We start from the raw sequence: 26,157 nt of genomic DNA on the forward strand, positions 1-26,157 counted from the left end.
AACTGTTGCAAAGTTATTTTTCAAAAGTTATGGGACCCCATATAGTGTTGCAACCCACAGTTGAAGCAGCCGAAGTCTCGAGCCATGTCTGTCTCTGATTTTCTCGAGATTGAGGCCTGAGCCGTGGTGGTAGATGTGGCCTTAACAGAGGCTTCATTGCGGCTTTTCCTCTGATATTTCTTGCCATCACCATGGTAACGGAACTGTGGCGAGAATGTGCTCTAGTTGGCCTGCTGGTCCAGAGATGATAACAGTTAAGGAGAGATAGGCCAGCTGCAACCTGACCCCAAGCCTGGAGTAGATAAAACAAGCACATAGACAAAAGGAGAGTATATGTAATTGTTATTGGGGGCAGGGTGTGTGATATAGACCACAGTTATGAAAATAACTGTAAAACTAAGAAAGGAATATTTCAAATGGGAAGTCATTGTTTTCATTGGGAATCTGGGAGTCATAGGTTAATCAGTTTCACTCATCCATATACTCATTCTGTCAGCAGCTTGTTTTACCTCCAAAATTAAGCCAACACCTCCTGTTTTCACTTCCCACCATGGCTAAATCCTTCTGTGTTGCCAGAACCATGGCAGACTTCCCTGGACCATCAGAGAAAGTGTCAGATCATGTTATCCCCCCCATTTATACCTGGCAGCACCTTTTACACCTTGAGAGGAAAACCTGAACTCTCCATGGTCTCCTGTTGGCCTTGGCCTTTGACCTTGCCCTGCAATGCTTTGATCCTCTTCCTTGCCTTTGAGTCACACTATCTTTATCCCATCCTGGAAGCACAGTGTCTATGGCTTTACCTTCTTAGAGACTTCAAGCAGCCTTTCTGCTCAGTTCTCCTGCATTCTTATTTACTCTGGTACTAGAGCTCACACTTAGGGGGCCATCACACAAGTTAGTAAGCAGCCCTCCCACTGTACTATGCTTCCCATCCTCAGTTGCCCCATATAGCTTATTCTTCTCTCTGTTTCTTACTGATCACGATCTAGAATTATTCTGTATATTTTTAACTGACGTTTTGCCTTCCTTTTTGAGCAAGTAGAGTATGTGATTGTTAGAGATAGACTATAGTAGAAGCAGTTACTATTAAACTAATAGCTAACTACTTAGTTTAATATAAAACTTTCTAATTTTGTCAGCATCGATATAATTTTTGTTGTTTTAACCACATTTGATTCTGAAATACCCCATATTCTTGTAAGAAACAGTTTACACATATATGTATTACAGAGTTGTATATGAGCAAATCTCTTTTATATCATCTCCCTGCCGTAGTCAGATTGCTCCCATATTCAGAGGGCCTAAAAGTGCGAACAACTAAGGAGGTCCTCCTTCATTTCACTGTGCCTCTCTAAGAGGTCCCAAGTTCTGGGATATCTGGAGTCCCAGAGAGATACTGTAAAGATAACATTGTACAGCCAGCATCATCGCTAGGCAACATTTTCCTGTGACATTTTTATTTTAAAGATTTACTTTATTTTTTTATGTATATGTGTTTTTGTCTGTGCGTGTATGTGCCACATGAGTGTAGATGTCCTAAAAGGCCAGAAGAGCAAGTCAGATCTCTTGGAGCTGGAATTACAGTAGTAAAACAGTTGATATGGATACTGGGAACTAAACTCGGGTCCTCTTGAGGTGTGCAGTGTTGCTGAGGCCACTTTGGTGCTTTGGTTCTTCCTTTGTTTGAATGCAGATTAGGGGTGAGGAATGCACCAGATGCACCAGGTCTTGTCTAGGATGTACAGTAAGCAGATGTGGCAAACATCCTGTGTGTTTATTGGCTTTGTTTGTTTGTTTTGATAGCTAGAGGAGGTGGTTGGTACAGACGTTAAGATGGCAGGTAACAGAGTTTTATAGAAAACTAAAACAGGTCAGGAGCAAGGGCTTGGAAAGTAGAGGGAGGGGTGCTCTTTCATGTAGGACTACTTAGGTTGTTTAGAAGGAAATTTGACAAGAGCCCTTCAGACCCAGGAGATACCAAGTACAAGATCATGGGAGTTGGTTTAAAGTCTAGGGACAGAGGTGTGCTTATGTGACAGGGACAGAGCTCCCAGTGGGAGGCATAGCTAGCCAGGAGCCTGAAAGAGCCTTAGATAGTTGTAAGGACATTCATTCTTTTCCTTGAGTAGACTGGAAGCCCTTGAAGCTCTTTAGACAAAGATAATCTGACTTCTGGTTTCATAAGGTCACGGTGACTGATGTCCTGAGAAGAGGGTGGATGAGCTAACACAAGTAAAGCAGTAAATAGCCAATGCAGTCATCTGTGTGCAGGTGCTTGGACTTGGAGAAGTAAAGGACCCAGTAGAAGTGTCTTCCGAGTTTGTTTTCAAATTGACATGAGAGCTTGCTGGATGTGAGTTATGTCAGAAATAAAGCAAGATTTGGCTCTTGGGATCTTGGCTGGGAAACTAGGAGGCTGGAGTTTTTGAGTTTACTGCAAAATAGAAGCTGAAGGGAAGAGCCCAGCGAGGCCTGAACAATGGAGGGTGAGTCCTGAAAAGCTGAACTCCCAACATCTAAGCATAGAAGGTGAGCAGGTGATTGAGATCCAGCCAAGGCTTGCATGGGACATTGCTGGCATCAACACCCACACATGAGTAGGCAGAGTAGGGACATGGGGCTCAGAACCTGGTGGGTTTCCTGATTAAGGGGTTTTTAAGGCACAAAGAAGGAATTGCTGCAATAGGAAGACCGGACCATGCACAGAGGTGTCGGTTGTAAAGCATTCCTTCGAGTTGAGGATGCTGTGTGGCAGCAAGTGACAAGTCTTGGGAATAGCCACAACATGATAAAGCTGGAGTCACTGGCATCATGAATGAATACTAGGGTTATGTACTTGGGAGACTGAAGCCTTTACTGTGATGCAGGAGGGTTGTCTAGCAGAAGCTGGAGAAGTTGTGGGCTTGTGGATGTTTGCAGAAGACAGGGTCAAAGTGGGGAGTAATAGAGAAGAGACACAAAGTCCCTTTCAAGGGAGACAGCAGAGTGTTGGGACTGTTGTTAAGGTGGGTGGAACCTGATGAATAAGCTGCCAGGATAAGGCAGCAAAGGGGACATCCCCAGTGAGAGAGTGAATTTGCCTCCCATGACCATGGTTAGAGGAAGCTGGAGCTGTGAGCTAGACTTGGTTAATGTGGGAGACTGTAATGATGATGTCTTCTGACACATGCCCATGTTTATATGGTATGCCATGAAGAATGGTATGGGAAATGACCAAAACCTGGAATTCTGAAAATACTTGGATTATCTAGCTATCTATTGTTTCTAGTAGGTTCCCAATCCATATTCCTAATTTTTAAAGCATGTATTTGTGTGTGTGTGTGTGTGTGTGCGCGCGCGTGCATGGCCATGCCCTGACACCTGGAATCAGGTCTTCAGACTTGGCTGCAGATGCATTTGCCCACTAGGCCATCTTTCCAGTTCCCATAATAATTATTTTAAATATCTTATCATGCTAAAGACATGACTCAGCAGCCAAGTGGTGGTTATGCATACCTTTAATCCCAGCACTTGGGAAGCAGAGGCAGGATGATTTCTGTGAAGCCAGCCTGGTCTATAAAGCTACGCAGAGAAATCCTGCCTCAAAAAACAAAAACAAAAAAAAAAAGGAAAGAAAAAAAAGATGACTCAGCAGTTGAGAGTTGAGCATACTCTCTGTGCTTTTAGAGGACTGTGATTCAATTCCCAGCATCCACCTGGCAGCTCACAACCATCTGTGACTCCAGTTCCAGGTGATCCAACACCCGAAACACACTCAATATGTGTGCTAGACCTGAACTCAGGTCCTTTGCAAGAGCAACAAGCACTTTTAACCACTGAGCCATCCCTTCAGCAACCCCCCCCCATAATACAATTTTAAGTGTGTGTCAGTGAGATAGCAGTGTCCTGATGGAGTCTCATCAGTGAGGACCTGTCCTTCCTTGGGGCCAGCAATGCCAATGGGAGGCTATCATCGGGACTTTGTGGTCTTTGCCAAACCCCTGATCCACTTGACAACTTTGGTATAGTGTGCCACCCTTTTGACCAGGTCCTGGAGACATCTCTGCTGCAGGGGATCAGAGGTTCAGTTCTTCCTTGGCCATGCTTAGATTAGCTCTGTCATGTCCTGTCCTTTTCAGCCTCAGATTCAGCCAGCTCTCTAGAGTTTTGTTTGTGTTTAAAGTAAGCAGAGTTCTCTTTTCAACATGCTGGCTGAGAGCTGGCCTGCTGGCCTGCAGACACACTTGGCCTACTTTCCCCAGCCTTGTAAACACCGGCCTGGACTTAGCAAACACACCTGGAGAAAACCAATCTGTGTGCAGACACTTCAGACTTGCTGCTCTGTAAAGCGGCCTGGCTGACCTCTACCAGGCCCTGTGGGCTTGCTTCCTGGCAATCAGGTGGTGGGCCCAGCTGCTTCCTGGTCTACACCTGTGACCACTCACACCTCCGGATCATCAGATGATCCTGAAATCAGCAGGCCTGCCTTTGAAAACACCCCTGTTCCCTGGAGTGTTGGTTCATCTAGGCTTCTTGTTGCCTGTCTTGATAGTTGCAGGTGTTGTAATCAGACAGTGATTTTTTTTTTTTCTGGTGGCCCAGGCAGCCCTGTGCTGTTGTCTGACTCTGCAAGTTACCATGGATGGAATGCCCTGGAACTTTCCCATTTATAGATTTGTGCTTTGTGTTGTTTCTTTAAAAATAAATCCATCCCTGCTTTTATTCCTGTGAATATTAATGTGGCTTTTCTAAGTCCTTGGCCTGGGTTGTGAATTATCAGTATTAGTTCTGGTCTAGAGTGGCCATTCTGGTCACCTGTCTTTTACACCCTGTTTCTATCTAGATCCCCAGACTCTCCATTCTGCTTGCTGCCTGACCTCCTGTCCATGCCTCACCACCACCATTACCTTTAAATGAGGATAGCAATGTGATACTTAAAGTCACTACCCCGAGTAGATGTTTTTTCTGTTCAGTTCCTGCCTTCTTGAGATTGTGTGTGTGTGCTCTCTGCATGTCTGGCAGGTTTCTGGCCATTATTGCACACCTTTAGGCAAGTTAGATCACTTAGTTCACTCGGGGCTAAACTTCTGGAGTGGCTTTTGCCTGCTGTATGTTTTTCTTTGTGTTATCATATTCTATGTTTGCTTTGGTTAAGATTTCAGAATCAGGGATTGGCCATACTCTGACCTTGTTTTAATTACCATCTGGTTGTTACTTTTGGTTAGGTGAACAAATAGATATAGCTACCATATCTTCCCCCCCCTCTTAAAAGTGCTTTAATTTATTGGATGGTTGATTTTCTTTTTAAGAAAAGAAAACACAGTGTAAGTTTGTTGTTCCAGGTGAAAACAAGATAAAAATTATTAGTATTTTAATCTTGTGTAAAAACCAAATAAACCCCCCAAAGAAAAAATGCTTTTATTAAAGCCTGGGTTTGTTGTTGTTGTTGGTTGTTTGTTTGTTTTGAATCATTTATTAATAAAATGACTGACAGATCTATCAGTGTATACTCTGAGATAATTTCAAGGATGCTAAATTTGGCATTGACCTTCAAGGTAAATGACCTTCACACGTGAGAGAATGGAAAGTGAGGCAGGCAAAAACTTTGGAGCTCACCCACCTAAGAGCAAGCTGTGTCTCAGTGTTAACTCTGCTTCCTATGTAATAGTATTACTGGCTTCTACTACATAAATATGCACTTCTGTTGTGGGCTCAGGCCTGTGGAGAAAACATGAAAAAGAAAAGGGATGAAGACAGGAATTGCCAGTGAGGTCCTGTGGATTATGAACATCATGCCTCTGTACTCTTTGTTACCTGCTGGTTTCACTGTGAGAATGTGCACATCTGTCTCTCTAAATACACGCATCCGAGCCATCCTTTCTCTGGGCTTCAGCATAGTATTCCTTCAGTGATGAGTGGTGCATGACTGAGGTTTTACAGATACTGTCCCACTTCTGTTTTAAATGTTACGGTCATAAATTCTGACTAATAGGGCTGAAGGGATAGCTCAATGGGAAAAGTACTTGCTGCACAGGTTGAGGCCCACAGTCAGAAACCCTGGAAACCAGTTAAAGTGTGTATCTTGAAACCCAAAACTCCCAATGAGAAATGGGATGTGAAGATAGGAGAATAAGTTCAAAGGCCAGCTAGTCTGGAGTGCTCAGTGGCAAACAAGAGGAAAACGAAAACAGACACCAAGGGTGTCCACTACCCTTCACATGCACAGCATGGTATCCATAACTTCTAAGCAGGCACTTAGCCACCTTGTTCTGATTCCAGGGGAGTGTAAAGAACCAAGATCCTCAAATATTTAACACTCAAAATCTCACACAAGACACGGAATTCAGGGCTGAAAGGTTTTCAGGTCACCGGGGCATGGATGCCCTTGAAGCCTCAGTATCTATTCATTCCAGTTCAGTAGAGGATTCTGGTATCCTATTGTGAATAAAAATACCAGGAATTGTTTAGCAGCACCAGGGCTGTGGGGATGAGGAGTGCCCTGGTTATGGTTACTATTGCTGTGATATAATACCATGGCCAAAGCCACTTGGGGAGGGAAGGGTTTATGTCAGCTTACACTTCCAGGTAACAGTCCATCACTGAGGGAAGTCAGGGCAGGAACCTGGAGGCAGGAGCTAATGCAGAGGCTATAGAGGGATGCTGCTCACTGGCTTGTTCACTGAGGCTTGCTCAGCCTGCTTTCCTACAGAACTCAGAACCACCAGCCCAGAGATAGTACTACCACATTGGGCTGGACCCTCCCTTGTCATTACTAATTTCCTACAGCCATCTTATGGAAGTATTTTTCTTAGTTGAGGTTCTTTCTTTTCAGATGACATTAGCTTGTGTCAAGTTGACATAAACTGTCCAGCACAGGGAGCCTTTGGTAGGTCACTGTTGGACTTGCCCTTTTTAAAATGTAATTGCAGTTAATGTAACCTACTGGAAATTGTTGTATTTTAGGTTTTTGTTTGCTTGTTTTGTTTCTTTGGTTGTTTGTTTGTCTTATCCCATTTTTAGGTTCTGCTGTTTTTTCACTTACTAGTTTTGAGTATGTATTTTTTTTTAAATGTCCTTTAAACTAAGTGTTTAAACAGGCAAGCTCATGTGTGTACACACATTCTCTCTCTCTCTCTCTCTCTCTCTCTCTCTCTCTCTCTCTCTCTCTCTTCCGGAATTTGCATTTCCCTCCTCAGCAGTGGGGCAGCGGGACTACTCAAGGTCGTGCCAGCCAAGGTTTGCACCAGCAGCCATGTCCTAACAGTGAGAATATGTGTTTATTTGTCAGAAATGGAGGGATCAGGTCACGCTGCTTCTACTTTATTGAGACTACACTCCCAGAGTTGGCATCAGGTATTCCTCAGGACATTTCTGGTGTCTGAGAAGGTTCAAGTCCCCACTGTTACATGGACTATAACAGCCCTACTGAATTTATGGATTACAGATGTCCTGCAGCTGGGTTACCTTCTTGTAATACGTGACACTGTGTATCTTTATAGGTCCAGTGTGTTCTCAGAATAGTTTCATTTGTTTATTCCAAGAACCTAAACCTAAAAGAAATCACAAAATGAGCCCTTCTTCAGTATGGTGGAATGAAGTGCCTTCCCAGCACCCTGTAGAAAGGGGCAGGTGGCAAAATGTGCTGTGTAGATCCAAGGTAAGGAATCTACATAGAAATCCTCAGAGTACATAGAAAGTAACATGTAAGCCCTCAAAATGTTCCATAGAAGTTGTAGTAAATGGATTAATTCTAAGGAAATTGCTTCCATGGTGATGTATGCTGAGAACTACAAGGTGTGAGTGTGCAGTTAGCAGTCTGGGGACCTAGGAAAGCTGACCTGAATCAGGGCAGTGAGTGGTGCAAGTTCTCAGTGCAAAGCTCATGTTCTCAAGACCCAAACAGCTGATGCTTTTGAACTTGAAGAAAAGAATAAACTGATGTCCCAACTCAGGCAGTTAGCTTCTGGCTGACTGGGTGAGAGCCACTCTTTTGAACCTTAGAAACACCCAGAAGAACAGAAGACCACATGTGGGTATTCTGTAGCCCAGTCAGGTTAACACATAAAGCCAATCACCACAAGCCCACAGGAGCCGAGTGGAAGCCAACAGTGAGTCGTTTATGTTCACTTTTGGGAATGAAGAACACTGTCCTGGCCGTACTGGAGTTGTAGTATTCCTATTCTTGAGTGTTGTGAATTTTTTATGTATTTGGGATAAAAATCTTTATATATCAGACCACTCATCCATTCACCCAGCAAACATAAGTAACTCTTAACAGGGTCCTGGGTGAGCTGTTGGTAGGGAAAAGGTGAGTTTTCCTGGCAACTCCTCCTCTTCCCTTAGAGATCAGGAAGGTAGATGCTATGCTACCACTTCCTTGGTGGTTTGATGAGTCCCAGTTATTGAGGGCTTTTGAGCAGTGTATGTTTGCAGCACTCTTCCTGTGTCGTGTTGCAGAGTGAGCAGTGCAATCCCACTCTTCTCTGGGTGTATTTGAACTGAGCTCTGAGGATGGAGAGGAGAGTGAGCATGGTAGCAGGCGTACAAGGAGGGTTCTGGCATGAGAGGGGGTCTGTTCAAAGGCCCACAGGCAGGCCCACAAAGTTGGGGGGAATGGATAAGTAACAATTATTGGTTAGAGCCTGGAAACAGAAACCTGTAGTTGACTCAGCATGCTGCCAGGGCAGGGTGGACCTTGGTAGCTTGAGGAGTAATGATGGGATTGAAGGTCCTGGCCAGGCTAGCCCATGAACAAAGGCTTTCTGTGTAATGGCTTGCTCAGCATTAGTGTGTAAAAAGCAGAGTCAGGCTACTGAGAATTCATACTCCCACACCAAGGGACACATTACCAGGAGAGGCTTACTATATTTTTCTTGAATATCTTATTATATACTGTGTTAATAACTTTAGTTTTCATGCAATAATAGTGGCTTTTGTACTTTTGTACAGTTCTATGATTTTGACAAATGTAGAATCAGTGATAATATGTAGTAGGACCTTCTTGTGTTGAACTTTTTCTTGGGAACTGCCAGCTCCCAAATAATGACACACGGAGACTTACTAATTATGAAAGCTTGGCTTTTAGCTTAGGCTTGTTCCCAACTAGCTCTTATAATTTTATAATCTACGTTTTGCCGCATGGCTTGTTACCTTTTTTTCCATAATGTGTGTCTGCTTTCCTTCATATCTCACTGGCGTCTCTTGACTCTTTTTCCCAGAGTTTCTTTCTTTCTCTGGATGTACCACCTATTCTCTCCTGCCTAGCTGTTGGACATTCAGCTCTATTAAACCAGGCAGGTGCCTTTGGCAGGCAAGATAAAACAATATTTCTTTACACAGTTTGAGGATCCTGTCACTCCTAGAATTACCCTCTGCACTCTTTATTGGGTACACTTTCCCACAGTCAGGTTCTAGATCACATCCCTGTAATCCTGCTTTCTTGGGAAACCATTTTGATACACTCAGACACAAAACTTTTTTAATCTTGGTCCATTCTCTTGGAAGGGAGGCTGTGTTAATCTCTTAGCCTGTTGTTTTCAGTTTTCCTTTCTGTTGCTGTGGCAGCCTCTTGTGTGATATGTGCAGTTTGTTCATCTAAGGTGGCATGCATCTTAGTGTTTCTATTATGGGTTCTAGATGAAACTGCAAACACTGAAGTTCATTCAAACTCATCTAGCTGTGAGTGGTAGCTACCAAGAACAGGGCTCTTTGGTTCATGTAAGAGATGTGTGTTTGGGGAATGCTGGACTAACCTGTGTAACTAGTCACTTGCTTGGTTGCTTGGTTGGTGGGTGGATGGGTGGGTTGGTTTGAATCAACCTTTGTGTTCACAGCAGACAAAATACTACGTAGGGTAAGGTGCAGTAGTAGGCGTACAGTAGGCTTGTTGAATGTCACTATTTTGTTTTCTCTTTGGAGTATAAGCATCAGGAGAACTGGGACTTTGTTCTTAACATCCCCCAAAGCCTGGCAGATGATTCCCCCAAATCTAAATAAATACAACATAGATAGAAAACAGATGGCTTCATTGTGGTGTGTGCTGTACAATGAAAAGTGGCAAAATTACTACTTCACAGTCTTTTAAAGTGAATATGGTTTAGACCTTCTCTATGTGCAGGTCCCCTGTGAGAAATGTTCATAAAACACTTGTAAATTCTGTAAAGCATTTGATAGGTCTATTAGCTGTTTTTCTGTTGCTGTGCTAAAAGTCCATAACCAAAGGCAGCCTAAGAAAGAAAGGGATTATTTCAGCCTACATTGTAGTTCATCATAGAGGGAACTCAGGGCAGGAATGGAAGCAATAGTGCAGCTTACTGGCTTGCTCAGTTTGCTTTCTCCCTGGACTACTGGGGCCTGGCCCAGGGGTAATACCTCTCACAGTGCTCTAGACTCTTTCACATGGCAATGGTAACCCTAACTAAGATAATCTATTAACTGTAGGTATGTGTAAAATTAAAAATAAGTTAGATACTTTCTTACCCCAAGAGGGAAGAATTAGGGCACAATCACAGGTCAAAACAAAGCCAACCTCCAGCAGTGCAGACAACTTAAAGTTCATCTGGGACTTGCAGTGTCCTAGGCTCCAGAGAGTGTAGGCATCTCCACTTTTCCAGCTCTGCCATGCACAGCACACCCAGCTTGTCCCCTCCTATAGCTGCTGCTGTCCTTGGTGGTCATCTCATGGTACTGGCATTTCAAAAAATGCTGAGGTCTCCATTGCAATTGGACTATCCTTTACTAGTAACCTCTGCTCTGCTCTGCTCTTTTCAGGGCCTTTGGCCCTGCCACATTGTACCAAGCCTCATCTCTACATGACCCCTTTAATCCTGGTGCAGCTGAGGCTGTATCTTCACCACTGGTCTCTCCTGGCCATACACAGTGCCAAGTCTCATCTGCTTTCCATGACCCCTTCATGCCTTCAAAACTAAAACCACACCAGTACCACTTGGGAAACTCTTACACATCACATAGTTCAACTGCCAGCACAAGGTACAGACTTGGCATCTCTGGACCACAGCTTCTGTGTGTCAATCCTGAGGAAATATTTTGTGGATTTCACCTCTTTATCAGAGCAGATTCTTCAGCCCCAGTTGACCAGTGTTGGTTGTCCCAGCAAAGTGAAGATTTCACTTGAGTAGTTATGCTCTCTTGTTAATCATGGCTGAGTATTTGGCTCCAGCTGACCACACAACAGATTTTTAATACAAAGTATCACACCATTGCCCCAGTAGAGTCTTTGCTTCCCTCTGAAACTTCACAAGGCAGGCCTCCATTGTCTGCACTGCTCTCTGTGTTATCTTCCAACTTCCCACAACAGTTCATTAAGCTCTGGGCACTCTGGTGTTTCCAGTCCATAGTTCCAAGCATTTCTACAATCCTCCCTAAAACAATATGGTCAGATCTAACACCACAGTACCCCACTCTTAGTGCTAATTTCTGACCTACTGAAGTTTGTATCATGACCATGACCAAAAGCAACTTGAAGAGGAAAGGGTTTATTTTATCTTATCTTATATTTCCAGGTAGCATCACTGAGGGGAATCAGGCTAGAACTCAAGGCAGGAACCTCGAAGCAGGACCTGACTCAGACCATAAAAGAGCTCTGCTTATTGGCTTGTTCATCATGGCTTTCTCAGCCTACTTTCTTATACGTCCCAGGACCACCTGCTCAGGGTGGCATTATTCACAGTGGGCTGGATCCTCCCACATCAGTGATTATCAAGAAAATGCAGTCCAGACTAGACTTGCCCACAGACCTGTATAATGGAGTCATTATTTTGAGCTGAAGCTCTTTCTTCCCAGATGACCCTAACTTGTGTCAAGTTGATCAAAAACCAAACCTAGACATTAGGTTTCTTCATGCTATTGTGTCCTCCAAGTTTGTATGTTTTCACCACATGGTCAGTCTAAGCATTTTATAAGTGACAAAGAACACTAGGAAGAGTGTTGAAACCTAGCTTCATGCAGTTCCTATGACCCTTAATTACATTGAGTCACAGCACATACACAGGCAAGTGCACAATACTCATTGTACTGTGGAAGTTGATACTATTGAGGAATAAGCTACTTAGAAGATACATTTTTTTTTATCTGAAGTGTCTTCATTTTTATAACATTATAACTAATAATGCCAACATGCAGACTGTGAATTCCAATGCTCTGTTGGTGACATTGACCTGCTCTGTGGCTGTCTTACAGGTGTGTGCTGCTCCCACTCCTGGGGATGAAGCCGCCCTCACAGAGCCTCTACCTGCTGGTTGACTCGGTGGACGAAGGCTGCAATTTGATGGAAGGGGAGCAGACATCGCCCAGCCTCTCTGGGACTGTGGCAGAGCTCTTGGCTGGTCACCACGAGTTCTTCCCCCCGTGGCTACTGCTTCTCTGCTCTGCCCGGAAACAGAGTAGGGCTGTCACTAAAATGTTCACTGGTAAGCAAGATTGTGATGCCCAGAGTGTTGTGTGCTCCAGAACTGGCTGGGTTTCTTCTAGGGAGCAGAATACGTGGGTGGAGGCCTAACTGCTGCATAAACCCTCTTAGCCTCTGGCCACCATACCTTAAGATCATATTAAAAATAAAACGTGGTGTGTTTTAAAAAATCACTTACATTGGCTTTTTCCCAAAATTCTTTCCGTGGACTCAGGCAGACAGATAGGCATAGAATTTGTCCCAAAGAAAATGGTGAATTGCTCTGAGAAAAAGAGTGATAGCCAAAGTTATTCCTTGGCCTCCAACACACATGAATGTGTGCACATAGAAAAACGATCTTTCCCTCTTCCCATGTAAGACTCAGTGATTAATTAGCTGTGTTCTTTTTCAGTACGTCCATTCACTTTACTGCTCATTAGTCATTAGTCAGGATCTCTCCCATGGCTCCTGAAGTCCTGCAAGAGGTTCTCATGTGCATTCCTTTCATCATGACAGGGCTAAGTAGAGCACTTCATATAATCTAAGGCCACACAGAAAGGTTCTGGTGTGACCATAGCCAGTGCTATGTGGCAGCCCCTGTGTATGGTATAGTCTCTTTTCTCCCTATCCAAGTTATCCAGTATCATCAGCTTGTTTTGTGTTCTGTATACATTATGAACTTTTACATTTCATTTTTAAGTGTGTGTGCATGTGTACACTTGAGTTCCACATATCCTCTAACTGGAGTTACAGACAGTTGTGAGCTGCCCAGTGGAGATGCTGGGAACCAAACTCAGCTCACTTGCAAAAGTAGCACATGCTATAACCCCTGAGCATCTCTCCAGCCCCAAGCTATAGTCTTCTGTTTGCATAAATGAGTCATTACAACGGGTACACATTGTACCCACTGTCTTTGTGACCTCAGGCAGCTTGCCTAACCTCCTGTTTCCTGTCTGTAAAATGGGGTCCTATGAGGTTAGATGTGCCTGAGGCATGGTAAGGGCTTCATACACATTGCTCTAATTCTAGTCATCTCATTTGTAAATAAAATTCCATTTTGACCTGAATTCCTATTGTTGCTGGGTCTTTGGTCTCATCCGCTGGGTAGTCTTTCTTATGAACAAGTGTGCTGGCTAGAGACACTCAGAAAGATGGAACCTCAGTTGTGAACAAGATTGGCCTGTGTGCAAGCCTGTGTGGCAGTTTCTTGAGTGACAATTGATGTTGGAGGTCCTAGCCCACTGTGGGCGGTGCCATTCCAGGCAGATGACCCTGGGTTGTATAAAGAAAGCAGGCTGAACAAACCAGGAAGAGCAAAGTAGCAAACAGTGTTGTTTGTTGATCTTTTGAGTCAGCCCCTGCCTCCAGCTTCCTACCCTAAGTTTCCTTGGATGACGGAGAACAAGATATACTATGAAATAAACCCTTTCCTTCCCAAGTTGCTTTTGGTCATAGTGTTTCATCACAGCAATAAGAACCCAAAGTAAGATGACAGGCCTCCTCTTCATCCTTTATTTTCCTTGTCCCTTGGCATCTAGATTATCCTTATGCTTTCATCTCAGACCTAAAACCCTAAATGCTCCAAAATCCAAAAACTGAGTTATCCAAGAACAATTCCGAGTCCAGATTTTGTTTTGTGAGATATTTAAAAGATCACCTGCGATTCCAGGCTGTGTGCATAATGTACATATGATACAGACGGGCTCTGTGCTTGGCGGTGGTTTCTGTTTTCCATATGTCTATACAGATATTACAGAATCTTCCCATTCCAGACATTTTGGATGAGATACTTAGCCTCAGTTGCCAGAATGGCATGGTCAACGATCCTCTGTCCTCCAGTCCACTTGGACTTGCTGAGTTAGGAATTGTGTCCATCATGGACCTGGGTTACTTCTACTTACAGTCTTTGTGCATGAGTGATTTCCATGCCTGCCTCAGCATGAGGGCTCCCTCTGCATCCTCTTCAGCCAGCGTTTGCAAAGTCAGGTTGCTTCATCTGGTTTACGGGTTTGCACATGATGTTCTGCTAAAGTGTTCATCTCCTGAACTTCTTGCCATCTTCCCACTTAGGTCACTACCCAAATAGGACATTCACACATAGACTGTTTCCCATTCTTGTTTATATGTGGCTCCCTCCTTCATAGTCACACACTCACCCCATCTGGTTTTATTGTCTTCATGGATCTAGCATCACTTAAATTTTGTCTGGATTTCATGTGAGTGTTTACTGACCATCCTCTCAATTATGATGCAGTCTCTGTGAAAACAGGGTGCTGACAGTGTGAGCACGTGTCTGTAAGCATGGGGTCAGGCCCTGTCAGGGTATGACTATGTGCCCTGATATGTGAGCAGAGACTCAAACCTGTTTGTTTAGGCAGCACCAGGAGTATCATACCCATTGAAATATTTTACTGAAATTAGAAAAGTGGTTCAGTGGGTCTGGGGAGATGGTCCGTTTGTCAGAGCACCTGCTCCAGGACCCACATAAAAAGCTGGGTGTGATAGGCTCCTTGGTAGAGAGGCAGACATGAGTGGTCCTCGGACTCCTTGGCCAGGCAGCCCAGCCTACGTGGTGAGTTCCAGGCCAGTGAGAGACCTGAACTCAAAGAGAAGGCTCTGTGGGAACTTCCCCATGTGAGTGTGGAGCTCAGTTCCAATATGAGTAACCCAATAAATAGTTATTGTCAGTGTTTAAGGTTGTTGGTCAGTGGATAATTCAGTTCTGTGCACGCCCGTGCCTGTGTGCGTGCATGTGTGTACTTGTGTGCGTGTATGTACTTTCTTCCTTAGGTGCTGCAGCTCAGTCCAGAGCTTTGTACTACTGTGCTAAACTAAACCTCTGCTCTTATTTCGGTTTTGTTTTTGCCACTAAGTCTTGCTCTGGCTGGAACAGGCCTTACTATGTGTACCTTAAACCTGTAACAGTCTTCCTGCTTCTGCCTCCCTAGGATTGTTGGCACAAGCTGCCTACCCTCTGCCCTAATCCTATCTTATTGAACATAACTGTTACAGGTGCTAAATATCAATTCTTCTTAAATCCACATCACTCTAGATTTGGGGAGAGATTGTGTTTCAAGTTGTAACCATTTTGTATCCATCTGCATAGTATGCATTCTGTGTTCCACCTCCTCCTCCTTCCATCTCACACAAAGCCTTGATGCTGACCCCTTCAGTCACATTGGGTGACTCGGGCAGTAATCTGTGCTTGGACTTGACTCATTTAATTAGGTAGGAAAACCTCCTTCACAGTGCACACGACAGGTGTGTGAGTGAAGACTTACAGTGCATGTAGCCAATGGGTAAGAGCCCTTTCCCAGCATTCAGTCCCCAGTACTACACACACACACAAGGAGAGCTGACTCAATACATTTTCTTTATCCCACTTTGAAGGCATCAGGCCTGGCCCTGTGGAGGCTTAGCCCAATTCTGTTTTTGTTATCTCAAGTTTTCATCAGATGATCTTAGTTAATTAGCTTAAATTATAGATATTTATGCATAATGGTTGTATAATCTTTCACATAGATCAGTCTGTGTGCACACAATCTTGGAAACTTTAAAACACTATTACATACCACTTTAGAGTTGTTTTATTTATTAGCCACAAGCCTAGACCTTGCTGTGTACCCTGGCCTGGCCTCAAATTCATAACCCTCCTGCCTCAGCTTCCTAATACTGGGATTACAGGCATGCACCACCTCCCTAAACTGTTTTAATGACTTTGTAAATCAAAAAGGAAATGAACATACAGGAAGAGGCCAGTCATCTCAAATGGCTGGGATCTGTGGAAAGTCAGACATTCCTAGGGGTTTGCTCAGCCTTTCTTTATGTTGTGAGGGTTTATTTTATGTTATCAAATTAAAATAATTAAATCTCCACTTATCGGTAAACAGCCCAAATCGAAGATGCCACTGGCCAAATTATGCTTATAAAACTTTTAGCACTTAAAATACAGCCATTAAATGAAAGCAAAATAAAGTGTGGCCTTTTGAGTCTTTTTGATTTCGGTTTTCAAGACAAGAGTTTTTCTGTATAACCCTGGCTATTCTGGTACTCTGGCTGTAGACCAGGCTGACCTCAAACTCATAGAATCCACCTGCCTCTGCCTCCCAAGTGCTGGGATTAAAGGTTCACACCACTGCCCAGCTTTTCCTTTTCTAATGTGCTTTGGTTGAAGTGTGTTTTCTAAAGGAACACAGCGTGAGGCACACACATGAATTCATTAGGCAGCTGAGTATTCACCTTATGGAAGAAAAGCTCAAGTGAATGCACACTAGGCAGTAACACGGCTAAGGCAGTGCTACGAAGTACATTTTAACATGGTCAAGAATGCAAGAGAGGCCAGACTCAATTCTAAACCTTCCTTTCAGAGTTCAGATAAACTTCTTTCAGAGTTTATCTTGTGATGTGGAGGATTGTGTGTGTGTGTGTGTGTGTGTGTGTGTGTGTGTGTGTGTGTGTGTGTGTTTATAGATTCTACTCTATAAAAGGGCTTGTATATGAGTTATTTCATCTTGTTGGTTGTTGGAAGATTGTGCTTTTTAAAAAAAATTTCTTCAGGTATTTCAAGCTTGGGTTCAGATAGTTGAAGTGGTCAGTCTTCTTCTGAGACATACTGCTTGTTTTTCAATGACGCCTTTTCAGTCCTGTTGGTCAAGACAGATGTCAGAATCACCTTTGACTTATCCACACTCACCAAGTGACCCACTGTTTATTCATAATCCCCAGCACAGCATGGGACTCTACCTGAGGCTGCTGCTGATGTCAAACACTCCGTGATCCTTTCTGGAGTGCCTTTTCTCTAAAGGTTACCTGCAGTCTTGCCTTGTGCTGCTCTTGAGTGATTTTGGGATGGCTGTTCCACACACACACCAGCCTTAATAAGTTTATTTGTAGCTTTTACTTCCATGAGACAAGTAGTTGTCTAACAAATCCAGGTCTGTACATTGATGTCCCTTTATAACAGTGGTTCTCAACTTCTCTAATGCTGTATTGTGACTCTTTAAAATAGTTCTTTGTGTTGTGATGACCCCCAACCATAAAATTATTTTATTGCTACTTCATAACTATAATTTTTCTGCTGTTATGAATCGTAATGTAAATATCTGATCTTCAGGATATCTGAAATGTGACCCTCAAAGGAGTCACAACCCACAGGTTGCGAACCACTGCTGTCATAGTCTGCTCTGAAGAACTCAGAGTAACCATCACTAGTGTAGTTTTAGTTTTGGTTGACTTGCAGTAAGTGGCTTTATTTTTACAGTGCTAGAGTTTTACAAATTTGCATCTTCATTGGTTCCAGCTATTTCTTGATAGTCTGAGATCTAATTGTTTTAATTTGGTACCATAAAGCAATGTAATATAAAGAGAGTGACTAGTGATGCCCTGTTTTGATATAAACCATTCACATTAATGCTGATGTGAAGTTAAACGGATGGGTGGAAATAGCTCTTACTTGTGAGAAAAAGGTCATCCTGTAAAAACTTTGATATTTAGAGTGTCTCTTCACAAGATGTAACTCTGTATGTCTGTCTGTTTCCACTTAATGCTTCTTGCAGAGGGCCTTAAGTAGTTATTGAGCTACAAGTACTAGCCAAATTTTTGGTAGGAAAATGAATTCACTGCTTTGTCATGTGTTTCCCCATGACAAAAGCGGCTTTACATCCTAGCAGGTATTGATGGATTCTCTTATTAATACTAACCCATGAGTCAGGTTATTTGCTTTGGTTCATTCTCATCACACGTGCCCACCTCTACATTCTACTTACTCTGCCTGGCCATCTTCTGCAGGTTTCCGGAAGATCAGTTTGGACGACCTTAGGAAGGCGTACATCGTGAAGGACGTACAGCAGTACATCCTCCATCGCCTGGATCAAGAGGAGGCACTCCGGCAGCACCTCACCAAGGAGACGGCGGAGACTCTGAACCAGCTGCACATCAAGAGCAGCGGGTGTTTCCTGTATCTAGAGCGCGTGCTGGACGGAGTCGTAGAGAATTTCATCATGCTTCGGGAGATCCGAGACATCCCAGGAACTCTGAACGGTCTCTATCTCTGGCTCTGCCAGAGACTTTTTGTCCGAAAACAGTTTGCCAAAGTCCAGCCCATTCTGAACGTGATCCTTGCGGCCTGCCGGCCCCTGACGATGACAGAGTTGTACCATGCAGTGTGGACCAAAAATATGTCTCTAACCTTGGAAGACTTTCAGCGCAAGCTGGATGTCCTCTCCAAGCTCTTGGTGGATGGGTTGGGCAGCACCAAGATTCTGTTTCACCACAGCTTTGCCGAGTGGCTCTTGGATGTGAAGCACTGTACCCAGAAGTACCTGTGCAATGCCGCAGAAGGTCACAGGATGCTGGCCATGAGCTACACCTGCCAGGCCCGGAACCTGACACCACTGGAGGCACAAGAATTTGCCTTGCACTTGATTAATTCAAATCTGCAGTTGGAACCAGCTGAACTGGCACTGTGGATGATCTGGAATGGCACCCCGGTCAAAGACTCTCTGTCCACCTTAATACCCAAGGAGCAAGAGGTGCTGCAGCTGCTGATCCGAGCCGGTGCTCATGTCAACAGCGAGGACGATCGCACTTCTTGTATCGTCCGGCAAGCCCTCGAGAGAGAGGACTCCATTAGAACATTACTGGATAACGGGGCTTCTGTCAATCAGTGTGATTCCAATGGGAGAACTCTGCTGGCCAATGCTGCATACAGTGGCAGTCTGGATGTTGTGAATTTGCTTGTCTCCAGGGGAGCAGATTTAGAGATTGAAGACTCCCATGGACACACACCACTCACTCTCGCTGCTAGACAAGGGCACACAAAGGTTGTTAACTGCTTGATTGGGTGTGGAGCCAATATCAATCATACCGATCAGGACGGTTGGACAGCCCTGAGGTCTGCTGCGTGGGGAGGCCACACCGAGGTTGTGTCTGCCCTGCTTTACGCTGGCGTAAAGGTAGACTGTGCGGATGCAGACAGCCGGACGGCTCTGCGTGCAGCAGCCTGGGGTGGCCACGAGGACATCGTCCTGAACCTGCTACAGCATGGTGCCGAGGTCAACAAAGCTGACAATGAAGGGAGAACTGCACTGATAGCTGCAGCGTACATGGGTCACAGAGAGATCGTAGAGCACCTGCTGGACCATGGTGCAGAGGTAAACCACGAGGATGTGGATGGCAGAACCGCTCTCTCTGTGGCTGCACTGTGTGTGCCTGCAAGCAAAGGACACGCGTCAGTTGTAAGCCTTTTGATTGATCGAGGGGCTGAGGTAGATCACTGTGACAAGGATGGCATGACCCCCTTGCTGGTGGCAGCCTACGAAGGCCATGTGGATGTGGTAGACCTGCTTCTAGAAGGAGGAGCAGATGTTGATCACACGGATAACAATGGGCGGACGCCCCTGCTGGCTGCAGCTTCCATGGGGCATGCTTCTGTAGTCAACACACTTCTGTTCTGGGGCGCAGCTGTGGACAGCATCGACAGTGAAGGCCGGACAGTCCTCAGCATAGCTTCGGCACAGGGGAATGTGGAAGTAGTGCGCACTCTCCTGGACAGAGGCTTAGACGAGAGCCACCGAGATGATGCTGGCTGGACACCTCTCCACATGGCAGCTTTTGAGGGTCACAGGTTAATATGTGAAGCTCTCATCGAACAAGGTGCTAGAACAAATGAGATTGACAATGACGGGCGCATTCCCTTCATTTTGGCCTCACAGGAGGGCCATTATGACTGTGTCCAAATCCTGCTGGAGAACAAATCCAACATAGACCAGAGAGGCTATGATGGGAGAAATGCCTTGCGTGTTGCTGCCCTGGAAGGACACCGGGACATTGTGGAATTACTCTTTAGCCATGGGGCCGATGTGAACTACAAAGATGCCGATGGGCGGCCCACGCTTTACATATTGGCCTTAGAGAACCAGCTTACGATGGCCGAGTATTTTTTGGAAAATGGTGCAAACGTGGAGGCCAGCGATGCGGAGGGAAGGACAGCACTGCACGTCTCCTGCTGGCAGGGTCATGTGGAGATGGTTCGGGTGCTTATTGCCTGCCATGCTGATGTCAATGCAGCAGACAATGAGAAGCGCTCAGCCTTGCAGTCTGCGGCCTGGCAGGGCCATGTCAAAGTGGTCCAGCTTCTGATAGAACACGGCGCTGTGGTGGACCACACGTGCAACCAAGGCGCCACAGCCCTCTGCATCGCGGCCCAGGAGGGACATGTGGACGTGGTGCAGGTGTTGCTAGAGCATGGCGCTGACCCCAATCACGCCGACCAATTTGGACGTACCGCCATGAGAGTGGCAGCCAAAAATGGGCATTCTCAAATCATTAAGTTGTTGGAAAAATACGGTGCTTCCAGTCTGAATGGCTGCTCCCCTTCCCCTGTCCACACAATGGAGCAGAAGCCTCCACAGTCAGCTCCGTCCAAGATGCAGTCACTGACCATCAGGTCCAACAGCTCTGGGGGTACTGGTGGAGGGGACTTGCAGCCTTCCCTCCGGGGCCTGCCCAATGGGCCAGCTCATGCCTTCAGCTCTCCGTCAGAGTCTCCAGACTCAACTGTGGATCGGCAGAAGTCATCTCTGTCTAACAATTCCCTGAAAAGCTCCAAAAATTCATCTCTGAGAACAACTTCCTCCACAGCCACAGCTCAAACGGTGCCCATTGACAGTTTCCATAGCCTGTCGTTCACGGAGCAAATCCAACAGCATTCACTGCCTCGAAGCAGGAGCAGGCAGTCGGTCGTGTCCCCCTCCTCCACAACCCAGTCCTTAGGACACAGCCATAATTCTCCCAGTAGTGAGTTTGAATGGAGCCAAGTAAAACCAAGTTTGAAGTCAACAAAATCAAATAAAGGAGGCAAATCAGAAAACTCCAGCAAGTCTGGGTCAGCTGGGAAGAAAGCTAAACAAAACAATTCCTCACAGCCAAAGGTTCTAGAATATGAAATGACTCAGTTTGACAAAAGAGGCCCTGTCACTAAGTCTGGGAGTAGCCCACCTAAACAGACACTGGGTGAATCTCAGTGTAAGATTGTGGTCCCTTCGTCTCAGGACGGCAGCCGCGTCCAGCCGCAGTTTCTCATCCACCAGCAGAGCGGTGAGCAGAAGAAGAGGAATGGGATAATGACCAACCCCAATTACCATCTGCAGAGCAATCAGGTGTTCCTGGGCAGGGTCTCTGTCCCTCGAACAGTGCAGGAGCGAGGGCATCAGGAGGTGCTGGAGGGGTTCCCTCCCTCAGAGACTGAGCTGAATCTTAAACAAGCCCTGAAGCTCCAAATTGAGGGCTCTGATCCCAGCTTCAACTACAAGAAGGAAACGCCCTTGTGAGAGGTAAGAATGCAGAGGAAAGGATAAAGGGGCCAAAGGGGCATTCCTGTTCCTTAAAATATCATTTTCCTGGTGCTCATAAAGCCTTTCAGGCACCTTCCCTCTATGTGTGTGGGATCTCATCCCAGCCAGTCTGCTCAGTGTGAGTTCTCCAAACTCTAGCTCCTATCCAAAGCACGTAAGTGACATAGGAATGATACAGATGCATAGACAGATGATAGGATAGCTAATCGGTAATAGACAGTAGATAAATGATAGATATGTTGATGTGTACATAGGTAATAGATACAAATAGATGATAGATTGGTAATGGATACATACATACATGGATGATAAGATAGATAATAGGTAATAGACATAGATAAGTAAGAGATATGTAGCTATATAAATAATGAGAAGATAATAGAATATAGAAATAGAAACAATGAGTGACATGATATTCAGTTGATGATACATACATACATACATACATACATACATACATACATAGATACTTATTTACTATTTACTCTCTACTCCCCTTTCCCTTCCCCCTACCCCTCAAAATGTTAAACTGAAGGGTTGTGTTTGTATTCGGTGCTGAGTTCATATGCTTGGACTACTGTTTGAACCTGTGGCAGTGTTTCAGTAAAAACATACTGGATAAGTAGATGAACAGATGAATATATCATCTATCAATTCTATATTAAGAGTTTTTTCCTGTATTACTATTCCCCTCTACCAGGAGATTTCTGGTAGGAACATTGCTGTTTTCTAAGCATTCATTATTTGCTTTTGAAGCACTGGGCTGTGCCTAGTAGGTAGTTGGCCCAAATGTTAGTTTCGATGTTTCATCCAGAAACAGATCACAGATTTAAATTGGTAATCAAATCTTATTATAGTAACTCTCATAGAAATCTATTGGTGTTTGCGTGTAAAATGAACAGGTGTGGACCATGGAAGGGTATGGGTTAGCATTTACTTATTAACATATTTAGGGGCAAGATATGGAGAGCATATATTAGGTTCAGATCATTAAGGTTTTTTTTTGTTTTGGTTTGGTTTTTTTTTTTTTTTTTTTTTTTTTTAACTAAATAAGAATCTTTTTTATTCTTTATCTCAAAAGAGACTTCACTGTATAGGTAAAAGTGGGTAGAGAAGTAGCAGGAGCTCAAGTTCACACCTTGGGTGCTCCTCAGAGGCATATTTCCATGTTAAAAATAAACTGAAGATTTCATTAAGCATGTTGTCTGATGTTCAGCAACTTTACAAAAGACCTGACTTCTGGTGATGGCCACACACAGGCAAGCTGGTATCTCCATCCCTGCTCCTCTTGTCTCTGGTGACACAGTTTAGGAATTTAAAAAATTAACTATCATTACAAATATCTCCTAACACTAAACATCATTATGTGAAGACAGATGGATGGCCAATCCAAGGTCATTCAAAAATACTCCTCTAAATACTTGGTTCTGACTGTATAACACCCCCTCCCTGCACGTGCAAGCAAACTCATAATATCTCCTATGAAAATAAAGTATTACATCTGTGTCAATTAGTAAAAACATGATAGAAGAAAAATATTTGGTAGAATAATTTTCTTTTATAAGGTCTTACAACTGTCATTACAAGAAAAGTTTAGTAATTTTTTTTTTCTTTCTTTTTCCAGTTTCCCCTTCTGTGAAACAGAAGGCCTTGTGGTCAGAATGGCCATCCAGCTGCCATATGGAAGCAAGACACCTGAGGATGTGCTGGCCAGACTGTGACTCCCTCGGTACTGTTTCCTGACGTACTGTCATGTGCCTACCCAGTAAGGCTGCCATTCGCAGCGTAATTCCCATGCTGACACAGTTTCCACCACACTGAATAAATAGATATGTAAACTGTGGTTCCTCAATACAACCAAGCCCAGTTTGGAGTATTTTCCCATTTGGTAAATGTGCATGTGCCACAGTCAGGTGTCTCCGCAAAGGCAGTGTTCCGTATTTATTGTTTTTTTGCGTTGTGGCGTGTACTCAGTCCCATCGCATTGTCTGGTGTTCCTGGTTCTTGTGTATTTAAAAATGTTACTCAATAAAGCAATTCTTGCAACTGTTTTCTGTCTGCTAACCTTCAGCATTGGAGAAAAATGAGTTTCTTTGTTAATGCCACATGGAGGTGAAAAAAAAAAAAAAATGACTGTGACAAGTTTTCCACGAGCATCAATTCTGGTGATGTAAAGAGTCTGGTAGTTTAGATCCAGTCAAGTACCATCTATGTAAGGCTGAATGACAGAGCAGGCAAACTCTGGCCACTCTGACAACAGGCAGAAGAGCTCTGTGCATTCACAGAGGCTCTGAGCCAGCTTCTGCCTGCCTGTCATCCCAATTGCAAGTAGATAGACCATCATTCCTGAAGCTTAGACATTCTCAGGAACAGAGTAGTTAGTACCTAGGGCACATGTGCAGACAGAGGCTCCAGGTCCAGCTAAGGATGACTCTGATCCCTGTATCATCCACCGGCTGCCTTCACCTCCTTCAGCTGAATGAATCTATGTAATCTATCGTTGTGATTGAATGCTCACTGCTCTGAGCTGTTTCCACTTGCCAGTTACTGCATAACCAAATTAGCCCCAATCAGAACCAATTGGGTACATTTAAATGACTTGGTGGGATGGATGTTCTTGAATGTATGATGTGCTATCCACAAGTGATACCAGTAACCATTAGTCATAGCACATATGTTTTATAATTTGATAGAAGTGATGGGCTTGCATTTTTCTGGACACATTTCTCTTACCTGTTTTCATCTCTGCACAACTGTACATAAGATGGCTGGATGCCATGATTAAGGGATGCATTGGCACCAGGAACATGGAGCAGGTTAGATGGATTGTGCAAATGTTTAACAGGATGATTTAAAAGCCAAGGGCGGTTTGACCATTGAGCACTATAGTCCTGTTCATCTCCCAGGCCTTGGAGATTCTCTGCTCTCCTCATGCTGTTGCTAAGGGGGAATTGGGAAAGAAAATTTGGAAATTAAGCACAAAACCATTGCTACTACTGAAAACTTTGGAATGTTTTAATGAGAGGCCAGTAATGGTCATCATGTGTGAAGGGCACAAGTGGTGCTGTTCGTGGAAGGCCAGCTGTGTAACTGCTTGTGATGAGTGATTCTCATTTCAGTCTTTGTGCTAGCTTTTCCTTGCTTTGTTTTTCAATGTCAGCCAAATTCATTTCCTGTGTGTCATCTTGTCAGTCATAACCAGGATGAAGGACAGCTGATGGATGAACTCACTCAAAGTTTAGGTGATGGCATGGTTGATACTGTCGAGTCAAATGTGAATGTCTCATGGATTGAATTCTTGTCCCTATGGGACGTTGATTAATGACACTTAACAGGACTCTTGCAAGGCAGCCTTAAAAGTGTTTCTGAATCTGTTGATAAGTGTGATCACACCCTATTACTAGGACCAGTGTGACTCCATCTCTCACACACACTACATTTACCATAGAAGAGGACCCTCTGACTTCTTATTAGGTGTATCTTTTATTGTTTTTTGTTTGGTTGGTTGTTTTTTGGGGGGAAGAGAACCCTGAAAGCTGCCAGTTTTCTATTAATCTTGAATTATTGAAATCATATTTATTTAATTTTATTGCTTTTACAAAATTGCACCTTGTGACCAAAGGGCAAAGACAGCTCATTGCAGTAGGGATCTGTATTTTCCAGGTGTTTTTGTAGCCATCTTTACATACATGGACCAGCTGGTAGGAGGAGAGCCTGCTGGAAAAATAGGGTTCTCATAAGTATTCCTCAAGGTGGGTTTTTGTTTATTTGTTTTGTTTTCAGTTATGATTTAGAATAGAACAAAAATGGCTTCTGGTGAGAGTCAGTCTAACCAGAGTGCTGCAGCCACTCCACTGTGTTCAATTTGGAATAGGGAGGGGGATAGTACCACAACTGGGGAGAAACAATGGCTTCTGCTCTATTACAAAGATAAGAGACAGTCCCACAAGTAAATAATAAATAGCTATTTTTAAAATTCAAATATTTAAATTTTATAAATCCAGCTGTGTGCGATGTCATGTGTTTATAACTTTTTGTAACGTTCCTTCACACCCCTTCCTTAAGGTTAGTGTCACTGGTATGACAAGTGGTAAAATGTCAGAAAAGTAAACATCTGGAGAGGGGGTCCAGGAAAGTTTGGGGGAAAAGAGGACCAGAAATCAGCACCCTGTGGTGTACAGCAAATATCGTTTGTTCCTTTCTCTCCCACCCCTACCAGATTCCTCAGCCAAAAACAGTCCCTTACTTCAGAGACAGGAGCGAGTCATTATGCTGTTTGGCTATGCAACTGTTAGTTTTGCTTTGTGTCAACACTTTCCACAAATGTCTTCTTTCTATTGTTCGCGCTGTGTGGGGTGTGTAAATAACCTGAAATGTACATTGAATTTCACAGTGTAAAGTTTTATTTTATTCCTT

At 44.1% G+C, this 26,157-nt stretch overlaps 1 protein-coding gene across 1 annotated transcript in view; it reads left to right on the plus strand.

Annotated features, from left to right (window-relative positions):
• Nucleotides 1-23,792, plus strand: part of Ankrd50 (ankyrin repeat domain containing 50) — a 33,297-nt gene extending 9,505 nt beyond the window's left edge. The window contains exons 4-6 of the mRNA XM_051185779.1: nucleotides 12,181-12,410; nucleotides 18,176-21,720; nucleotides 23,366-23,792. Of these exons, the coding sequence (XP_051041736.1) occupies nucleotides 12,181-12,410; nucleotides 18,176-21,717 (3,772 nt within the window). The 3' untranslated portion in view covers nucleotides 21,718-21,720; nucleotides 23,366-23,792. The remainder of the gene's footprint in view (nucleotides 1-12,180; nucleotides 12,411-18,175; nucleotides 21,721-23,365) is intronic.
• Nucleotides 23,793-26,157: the final 2,365 nt, after the last annotated feature.

This window comes from Phodopus roborovskii, unplaced genomic scaffold (assembly GCF_943737965.1).
Source record: "Phodopus roborovskii unplaced genomic scaffold, PHOROB, whole genome shotgun sequence".
NCBI lineage: Eukaryota > Metazoa > Chordata > Mammalia > Rodentia > Cricetidae > Phodopus > Phodopus roborovskii.